Here is an 18095-nt window from a genome sequence, read left to right as displayed (position 1 = left end):
CTCTGGGGATTCTAATTGCTGCCTCCTGTAGCTTTTTCAACCACCTTTTCTGCTCAATGTTGAGTTTTCTGGCACTGTTCTTCTTGTCTCACCTGCACTGCTCTGATACCATGAAAATTCCTTAAACCCGGGAATTCCTACTGCAGCACTGATGATATTTCTCCTATTTGTTAGATTTACATAAACAAGCTATTTGCAGTTTCCTACGACAAACATCGAAATACAAACACTGCAGCCTACACCAATTAAATTATATGCCGAAACAAGACATTGAACAATAGAGAAAGATACAACACAAATGACACAGTTGTTTTTGGAAAAATGCCTCCGGAAAACCCAATGCGGGAAAACCAGTGCAGCAGATCTGAGGGTTTTTATTATTAAGCTGAAGTATTTCTGAATACAACTACTAGATGCCCTCCCGACAATCCAGTTACAGAGAAGATCACTTAGCAGAAGAAACTGATGAGATTACCTCACTCTACACTGCAAGTCCCAGTTGATCTGGTAGCTGAACCATGAGTTCCTCGGCTAATTCTGCGCTGCCCCTGCGTGGGCCCTACATCAACCTCTAAAGCCTCGCGTCAGCTCAACTGGGAATCAATTTGCCCTCAGAAGCCTTTTCTAGCCCTGTCGGCTCAGAAATGTCAACTTCCCAATAATTCTCGGACTTCTGCGTGGAGGCCTTTGCGCTGCTCTGCGTGGGGCCTGCGTGAGCCCTTCCTGGCTTTGCGTCACCCTCTCTGGCCTTGTGCTGCCTCCTCTGTGTGTCTCTTTGCTGCGTATTCTTGGCTCCGGAGAAGATCCTCCAACCAAAACTCCCTCTACCCCTCTCTGTGTGCGTGATCACTACGAAATCACTGCGCTACCTCTAGCTTCAGCGATTTTATCTAACTGATCAACTCTCTGTGTGTATTTTCCAAATGACCCTCAAGCCTCCTTAAATAATCTCATCGTTGACATTCAACGACCCAGATTAGAAGCTAATCAATAGCTAAGATCATTTCTGCTTGATCCTCATCTTCTTCTAGAAGTTACACCTACAGTTAGATTAATATCCATTAATTATTTTTTTTCCTAAGTTTAGACTTACGGTTGCATTAAAAATAATTAATTATTTTAATAAAACTGTTTCCGGGTGGAATTTCCCAAAACTCTTTCTGGGTTCTTTGGAATACATGTGCCCAAGCCTCCCTACACAATTTGAGACTTAGAGCACATCCGATGCTACTAGAAATCAACAAAGAGGTATGCAACTAGGTCTTCGCATAGTCTCCAAGAGGTCTGAACATCGACCTCATTTTTAGCTTCAGATTATCACAGTAGAAGGTACCATAAACCTTTATATTATCCACAAAGAGTAGCTTTAGTCCTTCACATGAACAAGAGCTACAAAGCTTTGCATAAGTGCCACATAAGAAGTGTCACAGACCGTTCGCATGAGCCACAGAGCAACTGGCATATCATAGAAGAATAATTTCATAGAGGAACTCACATGTAATAAATAATGGTGCCACAAAAGCTCACATGCCATAAAAGAATAATGCCATAGAAGTTTGCTTGAACCATAGAAAACAATACCATAGATGAAGTTCGCATGAACAGAGAATAATTCCACAGAACTTTGTCGCATACTTCAGAGAACAGTGCCACAGGTCCACAAGGTTTCACAGTGGATAATGAGCCTCAAATTTGCACAAAACAGAGACATAAGAGATGATCTGAATCTGCCTAAAAATGTGAGCGAATAGGCTCACTATATACTTATTTGTCCATGCGAAAATATGTGTCTTTTGGGCAGGTCGACATGATCTAGGAGGGGTCGAATTGGTCAACACGTAAATTCATAATTTCTTCTTGGTTTTGCCAATGAAAATACCAACTGAAGCTACCAAAATTTTAACAAATATCGGGTGCTGAGTTCTAGACAATCTAACATGGTATAAGAGTTGAAACTTTGAATCACTCTCAGAATCACAAGTGTCAGGGTTCGTATCGGGTTGCTGAAGCCAAGTTCGGCTCTGATCGTACAAACCAATTTTTTTAAGGGTCGAAGTAAATTGGTCAGCCAAGAGGAATTTTCTTTTTCAGGCTGATTTTTTTTTTACTTGGCACAATTTCAAAAAAAAAAGAGGTGAATTGTTGGGGGGGGGGGGACGACAGGTCTTACAACCCACCCAATAGCTGGAGAAATCAATAGCTGCTAGACTGGCCACCCTGTAGGGGTTGTCGAGGCCACACCAGAGTGTTGAGATCATGCATAGAGAGTGTTGTCAGCAAATGCCAAAAACCTCTCTCTTTGAGAGGAAAACCCAAATGAAATTCTTCTTATAGATCTTCAATTGACGAACACCAAGACCATGACACAGACCCTTGACACTAGAGTCCTCCCAAGACCAAGTCACTAGTGTCCTCTCCAACACCGCTCTTCCTGTTCCCGTTCTTGGCTTCCTTGAGAATCTCGGTCTCTTCTTGTAGGTATGCAACCCTACAACAAAAATCCTAGATTTCTTTCGCTTCCTTGAATAGCCTCTTTAAGGGAGAAACTTATTGCACTTCTACTCGGCTCCTTCTAGCGAGGTCTTCTACCCAAACAAGATCACCTCAATGTAGCTGCAAACCTTCGACCTTCTCTTGATACCTTCGGATCTGTGAAAATTCCTACTCCAAGGAACCCCTCCTGCAGCAACTCTGAATCTACTTCACCTACTTGAATTTTATATACATTATCAAGTTGTTCTCTGAATACTAAAGCAAATTACTTCTGCAGCCTACACTACTTTTATATTTGATTACATGAAACAGAAAACTGAGCAAAGAACAAGATACATAGGACACAGTTATTTTTGGACAAAATAGTCCTCGGAGAAATCCAATGCGGGAAAACCGGTGTAGCAGCTCTACTGGTTTTCTATTATTAAGCAGTGATTTTGAATACAATTGCTGGTTGCCCTCCCGACAAACCAGTGACAGAGAAAATATAATGGCGAAAAACTGAGTGAGTTTTACCTTACTTCACCTGGCAGACTTTGGCTAATCCGGCAACAGAATTGGCTAACCCCAACTATCTCTGCACTGGCCCTGTGTAGGCCTTGCATCAGCCTTACAGGCTCTGCGTCATCTTTTGCGCTGTCTCTTCTGCCTTCTGCGTCAACCTTCCCAGTTATTCCAACAGTTCCCCGACAGTTTCGACTTTATACGTGAGGATATCTTCTACTTTTGCGCTAGCCCTTTTGGCTATGCGTCAGGCCTGCATGGGCTCAAATTGGCCCAACGTCAGTCCTCTTAGTTGCTGCGCTGCCTCCAGTAGCTTCTCTCTGCCTCTTTGTCAGTACTCCCGAACTATCCCTGCCCCTCTGCTGCAACTCATCACTCAGTTCGAATTCTTAGCTTCCTAGCCCTAGAAATCGAAGTCTAGATTAATTTGTTCTCTCCGTGTGTGTTTCTAAATGAACCCCAAGCCTCCTTCTTATACTTTTCTTGTTGAGAATTCAATGGCCGAGATTAAGTTTTTAATCAACGACTAAGATTAAAACATGACTTGATCTGCCTTCTAGATCATTCTCACCCATATTTTGATTAATACGCATTAATATTTTAATTTTCTTAAGTTTAGACTTAGGAACCCCATTAAAAATATTAATTATTTTAATAAAATACAATCCGGGTGAATTTTATCAAACGGTTTCTGGGTCTTTTGAACTCATGTGCCTTAGCCTCTTCACCAATTTTCATGGTTAGAGCACATCCGATGCTACTAAAAACTAACACTCCCTCTTTGCGAGGAAAGTGCTCTAGCAACAATGTCCAACTGTACGCTTCTTTGTATCTGAAGCGCCTCCTTTCCACACTGTTGTTGCCACCAACACTGTGCTGCTGCTACAACTGTACTGCTACCCATGACACTGCCATTGCCACTTCCACTGCAACTGCTGCATTTGTAATACAACTTCCTCTCAAATGCTGCATCTGCTATGCTGCTAGCACTGCCACTGCTAACTCTGCATTCGTACAACAACTCAGTTGCTGAGAGAAGCAACTGAAAAACATCCAAAATCAACTGAACTTAACTGTGTTCAGCATAATACCATGAATCTTGGAATCTGACTGCTCTCATCTCTGACACTCTGAATCTTCTGCGCTGTTGCTGACTTTTGCACTGTGCCAACCTTGCTCTGTGCTAATCAGTCTCTAGTCTCGAGTTACTGCATCTGTCTCTCCAAACAATCCACTGCATCATCTGACACTAAGTCCATCTTGCTACTATTGAATCTCGGGCTCCCGTAGCAAGGAATTGATCCAAGAGGTGGACTCCTCAAGGATTCTGCCCACATGTAGTCCTCCTGACTACAGCGCAATATTGCCCCATTTCCCTCCTGGAGATGTATGGACACTCATGGCAAACTTATCTTCGTCAATATTTGATGGAGCAACCTTAGGATCATGTTTCTCATCCTTATCCTTTTGCTTCAAAGGACACTAGGATGCAAAGTGGCCCATCTCGCCACATCTGAAACATTTCACCTTCAAAATGTCCTTCTTCCGCTTCTGCTTTTGCTGTCCCTTTGATGCTAGAGCCTCGTTCTCCTCCCCTTCCTTGGTCTTCGTGCCACTCCCATTGCTGCCATTGAGGTTGACCTTGACTAAGCCCCTCCGTAATTCCTCCTGTTGAAGGGCTGCCCACATCTCCTCCCATGAAGGTAGTCTTTCCCTGCCCAATATACTTTGGACGAAGACTTGCCATTCATCCGAGACTCCATTTAGGGCTGTCCTCACCATCACGGTAGACTGAGGAGTAGACCCCACTGCAGCAAGCTGGTCTCTGGTGTCTTGAAGACGTTGAAGATAGGAGTTAACTCCTTCTCCCTTCTGCATCAATGTCTGCTGCAACTTCTGTTCTAGGTACATCTTCCGCTGTTCGGAAGAGCCTTCATACAATGAAGACAAAGCTTCCCACATCTCTCGGGCTGTATCCTTGCCTTGCAAGTGTGAGACCACATGATCTCGAACTCCATCGAGTATGAACCTCTTCGCCTTCCCCTGCTCGGCCTTGTACTTCTTCTTCTGATCATTGTCAGCAGGAACAACCACAACACTCTTGACGTAGGCTTCGAGATCGTATTCTTCCAGAACAGCTAAGATTATGGTCTTCCATATGACATAGTTGGAAACTCCTTCCAACCTGTTCTGATCTCTGAGCCCATGCGATGCCATCTCACCCAACTGTCGAACTGACTCCTGTAGTCACTGCGCAGCACTGCTCAGCTTGTTGGAAATACTGAGAGGGGGATGAATCAATATTTCTTTTCAATTGTTACTTTTACCAGTTAGATCATTTATATTTAGAACACAAAATGAACAATAAGAATAAATGCTTTTATTAATTTCTTTTTCACAATAAATCAAGTACAATGTATATAGGGCTATATATAGGGCTCCAACCCTAGATGAAGACACCGATCTTCAATCTCCCAGGCTCCAACCTGTTGCCAAGCACCAACTTGGACTTTTGTGAGGCTCCGACCTCTAGGGCACCGACCCTATCTTCTCAAGGCACCGACCTTGCATTTAGAGGCTCCAACCCCTAGGGCACCAACCCTTCTCTGGTACAGACTCCGATCTGGTTTCTTGAGGACTCTGATCCTCTAGGGCTCCAACCCTATCTTATCCAAGGCACCAACCTTGAGTTTAGGAGCACCAACTCCAAGGACACCAATCTTATATTTGCCAAGCACCAACTTGGACTTTCCAAGGCACCAACCCCAAGGGCTCCAACCCTATAGCTTCACTTTGTCAAGGTATGTTTGGTTGTACTTCACAGCTCCCAAGGTCTTCTTCACCGAGCCCTGTCAATCTTCAGCTTCACTGTAGTCTTCACGCTACATCATCAATGACTACCTTAACTTAGAAGGTGTCATCATTGTTCTTCATGATACCTAATCAAATTCTCCAAGTCACCTCATGATGGTTCAACGCATCATGATCTCCAATGATATCTCCAAGAGCTTCAAGGTGTCTTCAATAGGCAGCCCAAGTTCTGCACCTGCTCTAAGCCTCTTCAAGGGCTTCTTCAAGAACTCTCCAAGGGAGTCTTCACAATGCTTCAAGATATTTCTCCACAAGCTCTTCAATAGGTGCTCCAAGATGTCTACAATAACTGCTCCAATGGACTAATACAATTAGTCTCTAAATGCACCAGATGTTCTTCAAGGCTACTTTCACGAGTACTTTAAATATGTTCAAACCCAAAGCCCAATCAAGAGATGCACAATGTATAGTTCCAAATTGATATAGTGATTGTTCCTAGATGAGGTCTTGTTGCACAATAGGTTTACTTCAATCAAGACCCAAATTCTGCTTCCCAACAGTCCTAGTGTTTGACTGTTCAAGGCTCCAACACTTCACTGTGAAAATATGTTCCAGGTCACTTAATGCTTCACTGTCCAATATCTTTTTCACTTCACTGTTTAATACTTCATGTCTTCATTTCATCACTGATTAAGCCTTCAAATGCTTCACTGTCCAAGCCACCAATTGCTTCACTGTCCAAATCTTTAAGCTTGCTGGAGCCAAGTTATTGTAGCCCTTCCACAGTTCACCGAGTCTTTGATTGTGATCACAGGTGACTAGTATTACACAGGTCGGAGGTCTTGTTGTTTTACTGGTCCACGCTTTCAACCAAAGCTGAGGTGTAGTCTCTTTTTCAACTGAGCTGTATGGTGACTGTCCTTGTCACAGGTTAACCACAGGTTGCTTGTCTGAGCTGTTATAGGTCGCTGTACAATGTAGTCTGAGCTTTTAAGAGCTTCTCCAATTATTCTGTGACTACAGGTCCGAGCCTCTCACTGGGCTGCCATTCGAATTACTGTTCTGAGATAACACAGGTCCAAGGAGTAAGTATTCTAAGCTGTAGTGATGACAGATTTAACCCAGTCACAAGAAATTAGCCCAAACAGAAATATTCGCTGTCCTTATCTTCAAGAATACTCCTCGCTGTCCTCTGCTGTCCTCCTTACTGTTTCCCACCGAATTATGATCATCAGACTGAAAAAATGATGGCTAAAGAATGAGCTCGAATCCCTAATAAATAGAGGATTTCGCACAGCAAAATGAAAAGACATGTCCCTAAAGGTAGGTCAACTTGGGTAGGTTAGCACAGGTCAGCTTACTGTCATTAATACATTTCTTAACTTCAAAAATCCATTTCTCCCAAACCGCTTGGAGTTTCAGGCCAAGTAATAGCTTGTTGGAAAGGAAAAATTATGCTCTTCAAGATGGTGTAGGTGTCATAAAGGAATTTTGCCTCTAAGGTAGCAAAAAATATTTTTTAATGCGCAGAAATGGAGGTAGGGCAGAATGCCTTTGAGTGTTGGGCTTCTTCATGGTTTGATTTCTTCATTGATTGTCTTCATAATCATGTACTTGCCTTCTTCAACATAGAGTCACCATCATCATGTCCTTGATTGCCTTCTTCATCTCCTTATATTCTTCAACATAGGGTCACCATCATTATGTAGTCTTCATTATTAGAATCACCGGAGGTAAGGACATCAAACTTTACATCATTGGAGGTTTGTCATCAAATTATCAAGTGTGGTCCACATAAGTCATCATGTAGTCTTTTATCATAGACATGTCATCATAGTCCAGTCATCCAATGCAAGTCTTGTAGACCTTCATCAAGTACAGTGATATGGTAGTCTTTCATTATGATCATCAAGATACATGATTGACACTTCATTTGTGTCTTGACAATTTCAAGAGTTATGACATCATTTGGTATCGCAAGAATATTTGTCATCCTAACCAATACCATATTGACATCAATGACAACCTAGATTAACACAGCTGCCCAGCAAGTTAGAAATTTGAACTTTTTGGCAAAAAGTTCTCCGATGAGAAAATTCCCTTCTATGTGTCTTCGTTCTTTTTCTATGAATTTCTGCCCCGGCAGAAACTGCGTCTTTCAAGCACTGCAATGAGGCTCTGCGTCACTCTCTCTGCCTCTGCAAACTCACAAGTTGGAAATCGTACCTCTCTGTCGACTCTCTCAGAGAGAGATTTCCTCGGAATCTCTGCTTCCCGACAAGGACTGAGCAATCCCTTCAAGGGGATTCGAATTGCTGTCAAATGCAGCTATTGGCCTCTCTGCTCAGCGCTGGATTTGCTCTTCCTGTTTCAAAATCAATGCTCTGATACCATGTGACAATTCCTACTCCAAGGAACCTTTATTGCAGCAAATTTGAATCTACTTCACCTACTTGATTTTAATATACATTATTGTTAAATTATGGTATGCTCTATGCTTAGAGCAGTTTACTTATTTTTCTTCTTATTACCCACAGATTAGCAATCACATATACATAAAATAAAGTGCAGATAGAACATTAAATGATCGACAGAAAACAAGCCAAGACAAGAGACACAAGATGTGGCGGCTACCCAGGGAAAAACTCCAATGCAGGGAAACCCTTTGATCAAATCTTCTTTTATCTTCAATAGTTCAGCAAAGAGAAATAGTACAAAATCAGAATTTTGTAATTTTATATCAGCAGCTGCAAACCCTAGATCAACAAAGTCAAACTTGGTCAAACAAGTGGAAATTACCTCCAATATGTTTGGTCAATTTCTGGTCAGCTAACCTTCGAACAACTTGAAGAAACAACCCTTGAACAACGTTGAAAACACAGTCAAACTGCAGTTGACTGAAGTCAACTTGCTGCCCCAAACTAGGACAGTCAACACCAATCAAACCAAAGGTTAGATCGCCTCGGTTTTCGTGCTAAAATCTGCGGCCTGCCTAGGAGAGGCAGCCACCGCAAATCCGCACTCCTAGATGGTCAACGCTGGTCAAAGAGATGACCTGCAACCCTTGCGTCCTTCTTCCTGCATCTGCCTTGCCCTACTGCGTCTTCTTTTCCAGCCACACGTGTGAGAGAGAGAGAGGCTCCTTTGATGCGTAGGAGAGAAAGAAGATGAGTGATTGAATGAGTTACAAATGAGTCAACCTCTCTTCTATTTATATGAAACGTTGGGCATGTGTGCCACACACTTCGCTGCTGGCCGACCTTGACAATTTGTCAAGTAATTAGAAATAAATTCATATCTCCATAAATACTTGTCGGAATCGGATGATCTTTAGATCAATCCTACACCTCTCGATGAGAGGAATCTAGGAAAAATATCAGCAGCCACAAATAAGGTGACCCACATGGAGTTTGGCCCTAGTTGCCAATTTTAACACTCCTCTGCAATCCGTTTGACCGTCGCTACTATCCATCCATCAAATGCACTGCCCTGCACAGCTTGACCCTTGCCCTGCTCGAACTATGAAGAGGAAGAAATGATCGAGGATGTATCATACCATCCTCCATTGACTCGAAGTTAGTCTTAGAGTGTGTACCACTTTTACTGATCCCAGATCAGTATCATTGATCCCATATCAATGGAGGTCATCCTAGCATAGCGAGTACAGTAGATACAACAATGCGTCCATCGATAGTACTACTATGGTCCCTAACCTCATTTCCCTGCTCATTGATCAGATGAGAGGTACTTCCCGTGAGTCCCAAACTGCATGGGTAGGATGCCTCGACAGGAGAACTAATCATCTTGTCCACAGGAGAACGAATCATCCTGTCCAATGGATGCTATGGAGAACTAATCATCCTGGCCCACATGAGAACTAATCATCTTGTTCCATAGTCGCCACGGAGAACAAATCGTCCTGGCCCACAGGAGAACTAATCATCCTGTTCAACAGTCGCCACGGGGTGTCACAGGGGAAGGTTGAACCTTTTACCCTGTACATAGTGCACCACCAGGGGATGGTGAGTCGTCCTGTGGGTCGCTCCAAGAAGTACCCCGCGCCCCCCTGGAGCTCCCAGAGCTCAATACATCATACTCGACCCTCATGAGAGGGTCTTTGAATGACACCAAGTCGTTCTCGAAAAGTCAAGAATTTGACCTTTCCCAAGGGTTTTGTCAAAATGTCGGCGAGCTGTTCATCTGTACCGATATGTTGGAGCCTTATTGCTCCTCGCTGCACCATATCTCGAATATAGTGGTACCTGATATCGATATGCTTGGAGTGATCATGAAATATGGGATTCTCTGATAAACGAATCCCGCTCTGGTTGTCACACAGGATCACGGTGGTATCCAATGTAAATCCAAATAACTCACTGAAGAGCTTTCGCAACCAGACTGCCTCATAGGAGGTCATACTAGCAGCAATGTACTCTGCCTCGGCAGTGCTCAAAGCCACCGACTTCTGCTTCTTGCTCATCCAGGATATCGAGGCAGATCCCAAAGAGAAACAACACCCTGAAGTGCTCTTTCGGTCCACCACACTGCTTGCCTAGTCAGCATCGGTATATCCAAGTAGTCTCACATCTCCGGCAGTGTATCTCAACCCACGAGTGATCGTGCCACAAAGATATCTCAACAGATTCTTGGCACCAATCCAATGTGAGTGGTGAGGCTCAACTATGTGTTGACTGCAAAGCATATATCCGGACGGGAGTTCACCAAGAACATCGATGCTCCGACAAGTTGACGATACTCGGTAGCATTTCGTAAAACAGGTCCAACAGCACTACCGCTTAACTTCTTGAAGTCAAGCTACATCGGGGTAGTTATGAGTTTGCAGTCCACCATGTCGAATCTCTCCAATATTTTCACCACGTATTTTCCTTGAGATAGGAAGATCTCCCCTGGTTTCTGCCAGACTTCCAGTCCTAGGAAATAGTGCATAAGTCCTAGGTCTTTCATCTCGAATTCAGAAGCTAACTCCCTCTTACATTTGTGAATGAGAGGGTCTGCACCTGTTAGAAAGAGGTCGTCAACATATAGCACCAGTATGAGAGGCTTGTCATCTACAACCTTAAAGTAAAGGTTAGGGTTGGCTTCACTCCTAGTGAATCCTAGCTTCATCAAGTAGCTATCGATCCTCTCATACCACGGTCGGGGTGCTTGCTTTAGCCCATAGAGGGCCTTCTTCAACCTGCACACATGAGATTCTCGATCATAAATCTCAAATTCTTTAGGTTGCTCCACATAGACCTCCTCCTTGGTCGAACCATGTAAGAACGCAGTCTTGACATCCATCTGATGTAGGTTCCATCCTTGTGAAGCAACAAGGGTTATGATCGAGCGGATGGTGGTATATCGGGCAACAGGTGCAAATATCTCGTCATAGTCTATACCTTTTTTCTAGGAGAAGCCACATGCGACAAAACAAGCCTTATACTTTTCCGCACTTCCATCAATTGCATGCTTTATCTTGTAAAGCCATTTTGAAGTGACAACTGCTTTTTCCTGGGTCTGGGGACCACTTCCCAAACGTCGTTTTTCATGATGGACTGATATTCCTCAGTCATAGCATCCTTACATACTTGATGCTTGACAACATCTGTGAATGACGAAGGCTCATTTTGGATGATCGTGCTCATGATGGTCAGGTATCCCTGATACTTGTTTGGCTTCTTACTTTCATGGAAGGTTCCTCTGGGTGCAATCTGTCCTTCAGCATCACCCCAGAAGCAATCCGACACTGAAGACTGGCCTCTGAAACTCCTCCACGAATTGCCTTGCGTCACCCTCTGCGTAGGCACATATTCGTGTTGCCTAGATCTCCCACTGAGTTGCCTCTTTAGCTTGCTACTGACTCTAGAAATGTTTCTCCCGGCCTCTACGAAATTTTCCTGCCTCCGGAACTCTGAAATGACTTCCCGAATCTACAAATCAAACTGCCTCTTAGAGGCTTCTATGTAGGCCTTGCACAACCTCTCTGTGGCTACCTTTGCCTCTCTGCAATGTACTCTTCAGATTTGAAAAATCTTCCTCCAGATCACTATCGAATCCCCCCCACTAATTCATGTCCACGAGTGTCCATGATAGGTAAACCAAATACCCAACTACACAATGAAAAGCCATACCTTAAGGGTTGGAAGGCCCACCTTCAAACATACGATTAACATAGATGGGCGAGGGAGCATATGGATAGCTCAAGTGGCAGAGATAGTGGCACATTGAGTTATCTGGTGATTGCAAGGGGCTGCTTGCTGTCGGCTGAGGACCATCTAGTAGAAAATTTTCCCCTATGGATACTACCCACAGGTGGTGGGTAACAGACCCTACCAATTTTATGTAATTCATAGTAATGTTAAATTCTTAAAGTAAAAGTACAAGTAAAAGTGACATTCTCCTTATCTTTCATTTTCATCCTTTTACCTAAATTTTTAACATTACCATGAAATGACTCAGGATGTTTGAGAGTGGTTTTGACCTCATTAGATTTCATATGGAGAAAGTAGAATTTTAGATCTCACTCAAAATCCAACAGATAGTTTTCCAAGATTTCAGGGTTAGGGAGATTGGAATGTTTCCATTGGATTTTGTCTTGTACAAGGGTATGTAATGTGAAAATTTCGACAACTGGAATCCTCTTGCAGCAACTGTATTATTTCTACTAACTGATAAATTAATTATTCAGTTTATTGCTACGACAACATCGAAATAAACACACTTCAACCTTCAGAAATAAAACTGTGGAAAATAAATAGCGTTGGAACTGAGAAAAATACTAGCACACACACAAAATTCAAGACCATTATTTTTGGACACATGTCCTTGGAAAAACCCAACTTGGGAAAACCGGTGCAACTGTGAGGGTTTCTATTATTATGCAGTAGTGAAAATCTGAGTACAATCTGGATGCTTGAAACTGTAAATCCACAGCAAGAAAATCTAGGCAAAATTATTGAAGGGTATTACCCTTCCTCCATAGGCAATCCCGGCACAACCTTCCTTCAGAAAACTCGGCCTTCTGGACCCTCTGCGTCAGCCTCTGCGTTGCTCTGCGTAGAACCTATGACGTCAAGCCTCCAACAAGTCTTTGATGAAGTCGTTCTGCCTTGCTCTGCTGAGGAAATCGTCTCTTTGACACTCTGGAACCTCTGCCTAACCTCTGGAATTGAGAACGAATTTTTCCTTAGCTAAATCGAATTGCCCTCTGAAGCTGACTCGCAATCCTCTGCGTTGCCTCACTGGGAATAACTCGACCTTCTTGTTGTTGCCTCTCTGAATCTGGAAAAATTCTTCCGGATCACTATAGCTGCCTCTCACTCATTGCTTCGATATTTGGCTCTCCTACAACTGACCGCTGTTACTCTAGAAATCGATCTGCCAAGGAGATCGAATTTTTGGTGTTCTCAAGTGTATTCTCCAAGTGCCCATCGACTTCCTCTTATAATCCACTGTTGGAGCAACAATCGATGGCTAGGATCATCTTGGAATTGATCCGTATGAGTTTCTAGATGATTCTCAGCGTGACTTAATTAATACCGATTAATTAACCAATTTTCCTAAGTTTAGACTTAGGAAACATTAAAAAATTGGTTAATAACCTAATTAAGTCACTTCTAGGTGGAATTTCCAGAAACGATTTCTGGGTCTTGGAGATCTCATGCTTTCTAGCCTTTCCACCAAATTTCGTGGCTAGAACGCATTCGATGCTACAAAAACTAACACTTTCTTAGCGAGTAATGTATTCTAGTGCTGCACACCCTGCCATAACACTCTGTCTCTATATCATCTCCTGTCACGTTACTGAGCTATTGATGTCTAGTTGTTGCTGCCCACCAACAACTGCACAACTCTGATGCTGCATCTGTGCTGCCGCTCACACTGCCTCTACACTGCAACTCCCTCTCATATGTTGTTGCTGCAACTAAAAAACATCGAAAATACTGAATCAACTGTGTTCAGTATGATGCATCGTCTCTTGAGTCCTGACTACTACTAGCGACTGCACTGTCCACCAAGGAATATGCACTGTTGTTGACTCTGCACTGTGCCACTCTGCACTGCGCTCCCCAGCACCTGACTGCTACTAGTATGCAACTGTCACTCTGGTATTGACTACATGAATTGCCACTGATCCATCCTACTACTAAATACTGTGGGCCCCTGTAGCCAGATAATGATCCATGAGGTGCACTCCTCAAGGATCCTGCCCAATCTTTGTAGCTCTCTGGGGCAACTCCAAGTCACCCCACCTCACCCCTTGAGGTATGTCTGCAAACATCAAGAAGTCTTCCTCCAATCTAAAGGACAACCTGTCGATCTTTGTAGATGCTGCCTGCTGGTCCCGCTTCTCCGACTTGTCCTTCTTCCTGAGAGGACACTGCGTTCTGTAGTGACCAAGCTCACCACACCTGAAGCACTTGACCATTGATAGGTCCTTCTTCTTCTTTCTCTGGTCCCCTTGCCCCTGGTTGGGACCCTCTGATGCGAGTGCCACATTTTCCTCCTCCTTCACCACCTTCGATCTGCTACTACTGCTGCCATTGATAGAGCTCTTTAGACTTTAACAGAGCTCGCCTCGACTCCTCCTACTACAAGTCTGACCACATCTTTTCCCATTCTGGTAGCTTGTCTCTGCCCAATATGCTTTGGACAAATACTTGCCACTCCTCAGAGACACTATTCAGTGCCAACCTCACTAGCTCTGTTGGTTGAGGCGTTGCCCCAACAACTGCAAGATGGTTCCAGACCTCCTGAATCCTGGTGAGGAAGGGATCTATGCCTCCCCTTTCTGTATCTTGATACATCTCAACTTCTCCTCCAAGAACATCTTCCGCTGCTCGGAAGTGCCTTGATATAGCGTGGCGAGAGCATCCCACATCTCTTTGGCAGTGTCCTTGCCAGCTATGTGTGGGACTATATTGTCCCGAACTTCATCCAGGATCAACCGCTTCGCCTTTGCCATTTCCTTCCGATATTCCTTTAGTTGATTTGGATTTTGGGGAACTGTCACAATGTTGTCCATGTAGAGCTTTAAGCAATATTTATCCAACAAGAAGGACATCTTGGCCTTCCAGATGACATAGTTGGATGAACCCTCCAACCTATCCTGATCTCTGAGCCCAGCTGTGGCCATCTTTGATCAAGTCGAAAACTTCCTTTTTCCCTGTGCTCGGCTAATCTACCACTGCAAATTCGAACTTCCGAGACTCGAAGTTCCTTGAGGAAAATTTTCCCTCTATTGTGTGTGCTTTTCTCTTCCAGCTGATGCAGATTCGGCTTCTGCAACTTGCAGCAAACCCTCTGCGTCCAACCAGAAATATGCTCAGCGTAAAACTGAGCAAAGAAAAACAAGCGTTTGCCTCTCTGATCTCTACGCTGATCTTCTGGTACTGTTCCTGCCTCTCTATTCCATACTCGCTACCTCTTACTGCATTCCAGACCTCTAGTTCGAATTTCTCAGCAAACCCAGCTCCAGAAATCGAACTGACTGGTCTCCCTCAATGTATCTCCAACTGACCCTCAAGCCTTCTCTTATACTTTTCCTGTTGATGAATCAACGGTCGAGATTAAGTCCCTATTTAACGGCTAAGATTAAAATTAGCTCTTATACTTTTCCTGTTTTTCTTTGCTGGCTTGAATATGTTGCACTCGCTTTGGATACAGTGCATGGAGCATTTGACAGTCCCATTGACAATTTTTTGTTCATCAAATCAATATAATTTCATTTGTTCCTGTCCTGTAATTCACCACTATTTTGGCATATACTTGGAATTTCTGCAGCTTCTTCTCATGAATGTGCTTGATTATCCAAAGAGAGATCCTTCACTGAAGGTTTGAAGAATTTTTCAATTACAATATGCTTTCTTCATACCTTTACTTCATGCTCCAAAACTGTGACCATTTTCTTAATCATAGGATAACAGACGACCAAGTGCGTACTCCTTGAACTGGGGCCAACAGATGGTGAAGAATCATTGATAATGGATTGGTTCACTTTGGGTTTCATCAGGATTAGTTACACTGCCGCTTGACCAATGCTTATTGGAACAAATTGTCAATTAAGGTGACTTTAATGGTGACCTGATGTTAAATTGTTTTGAAGCTTATAAGAGGATATGATCTGGATAGGGTATATCAACTTTCTAATTGAAACATTTGATGCTTAGGTCCTGGAACCTTCACGAACCCACCTATCTTAGCCTTAATAATCTTTCTTCTCGTAAAGATTTTTCCTCCATCAATGTTTCAGACATTTCTAAATACACTATCAGAAATAACAATTTCGATGAGTCTTTTACAGAAAATAGAAACAACAAAGCCAAGAGTTATTTTTACTCGGAGGGGTGGTTGCTCTTAAAAAAACTTTATGTTTCTAGATTCTACATATAAGTTTGACTTACATTGTTGATTATGCCCCATTTCTGTTTGTTTCTAAGGATCTGCTCACTGGCGAACGCAGCACTAACATTTCGGTAATGGAAAGTGGCTTGAGAATCCTACAAATAAAGAAGCAAATTATTCCTGCTGCTATTCATTCAATCGTGGTATGCCTTATGCTTTTGACTATGGTAGCCATTTTTTTTGGTCATTGTTTACAGCCATTTACATTAGGGGAAAATAAATTTCTGGAAGAGAAACTAGATATGCATGCTGAAATGAAAAGACCATGAAAAGTGAACCCACAGCTCAAACGTTCAAGTTGAGTTATACAGTACAGTAGTGTGTTTTAGATTCCTCTGGGATATTCAAAGGGAATATGACTACATGGATCCTTGTAGATGCCTGAAGATTTTTCTTGATATTTTGGGTAGTATTTGGACTTTGAATTTAAATTGGAAGTTACTGTAGTTTGGAGAATTTACAGATGGTGAAGCAGTGCCTTTAGCCTGCAAATCACATGCACACAATTAAAACGGTCACAGAAAACCCTGACAACTTTAAATGCATTAATTTAAACAAGCAATTCACATAGTTTATTGTCACAAAAAATTACAGCAAAAGCATTCAACAACAGTCTCTACAAACTTTATTTGAGTCAATGGCCAATGCACTTGGGCCTCATTACAATTAGGGAACAGATGCACAGACCTCTGGATCTCACAGCAAGAAACACTACAAAAACACCAAATCAAAATAGAGAGCCAAAGGCCGTCTGTTTTGATTTCTAGTGCAATCAAGACTAGTACAATTTTTCAAATTGAATTACTTCCAATGATACTATTAGACTTCTTTAGTGCATTCCAATCATTAAGCAGTTATGCATGAAAAATTTCAACCATTAACTTCTTTAGTAGAGCAATAGAGATCACAGTAAAACAGTAAGACAAGATACACCAGAAATTAGGTCAATGACTAGGGCAAAACCCACAAGGGGAAAACCCACCAATCTTTCCTTATGAGAGAGAGTTCAATTCATCATAATGTACATCAGAATATTCCAGTAAAATATTACCAATCTAAGACCTCAATAAATGTCAAGTCAAACCAGTCAAATGAGAGAGAAATAGTTGACGCTGGTCCAAGTCAAAGTTTGTAACAGGGGCTGAATTTTGGCCTGAGGTAGCTGGTTACAGGAGGCTGAAATTCAGTCTGTAATTCCACAGTCAAATCTTGGTCAAATCACAGAAGTTGACCACGGGTCAACTCTCGGTCAATGAGCCCAGAACAGAGTCAAAATATCTGTCAAAGACAGTCAACGAACCATGAAGAATATTGGCCTCCAAAAACAGTCAAGGGCTTGGTCAAACAGAGAGAAACAAACAGTCAACGCTGGTCAAATAGATACCAACTGGCTGGTCAATGTAGAAGTCAACTGTTCTTCTTCTTTCCTTCACATGTGTGATCTTCTTCTTCTTGTTTCAGATTGAATGAGTGAGATGGATGGATGGCACATGAGGTCAATCGAATGTCAATATATACATGTGCTAGGGAGTGGGTTTTTGACCTTGGGTTCAAACTCATTCACATGGTGGGGCTGACTTGAACAACATAAAATATTCATAATTTCCTCTTTGTTTTGCCAATGAAAATACTGACTGAAGCTACCAATTTCCAACATGTTGTTCATTCAAAATCTTCATATTTATGCTTCGGTTCATTGGCTTTTGGCCTTGCAACTATCCTAACTTTTAAAATTCAAAATATAACTCTTCATATTCCCAAGGTTTACAAAAATTCACTAAAAATGTTGAATTTGCATTAATTTCCCAAAATTTCTAAGTACGATGTTAGAAATATGGTACAAATCTGTGTGTGAAGGCTTAGAAACATGCATATCAAAAGTT

General features: G+C 42.5%; 1 protein-coding gene across 5 annotated transcripts in view; it reads left to right on the top strand.

Annotated features, from left to right (window-relative positions):
* The window catches only part of LOC149234358 (Pentatricopeptide repeat (PPR) superfamily protein), a 104247-nt gene that overhangs the window by 43915 nt on the left and 42237 nt on the right, over positions 1-18095 (top strand). For 4 of the 5 annotated variants that reach the window (XR_016246084.1, XM_089371803.1, XM_089371802.1 and 1 more), the window contains exon 5: positions 16271-16355. The exons of the other annotated variant lie outside the window; for it this stretch is intronic. Coding sequence is in view for 3 of the 4 variants with exons in the window: in XM_089371803.1 (XP_089227929.1) it covers positions 16271-16355 (85 nt within the window). In the remaining variant the exon portion in view is untranslated. The remainder of the gene's footprint in view (positions 1-16270; positions 16356-18095) is intronic. 5 annotated transcript variants of the gene reach the window in all.

The sequence above is a fragment of the Pinus tabuliformis genome, chromosome 8 (assembly GCF_031772625.1).
Source record: "Pinus tabuliformis cultivar Carrire ecotype Pingquan chromosome 8, CPIR1, whole genome shotgun sequence".
NCBI classification, from domain to species: Eukaryota; Viridiplantae; Streptophyta; class Pinopsida; order Pinales; family Pinaceae; genus Pinus; species Pinus tabuliformis.
The sequence above is the reverse complement of the archived record's forward strand: the minus strand, read 5'-3'. Positions and strand labels throughout refer to the sequence as shown.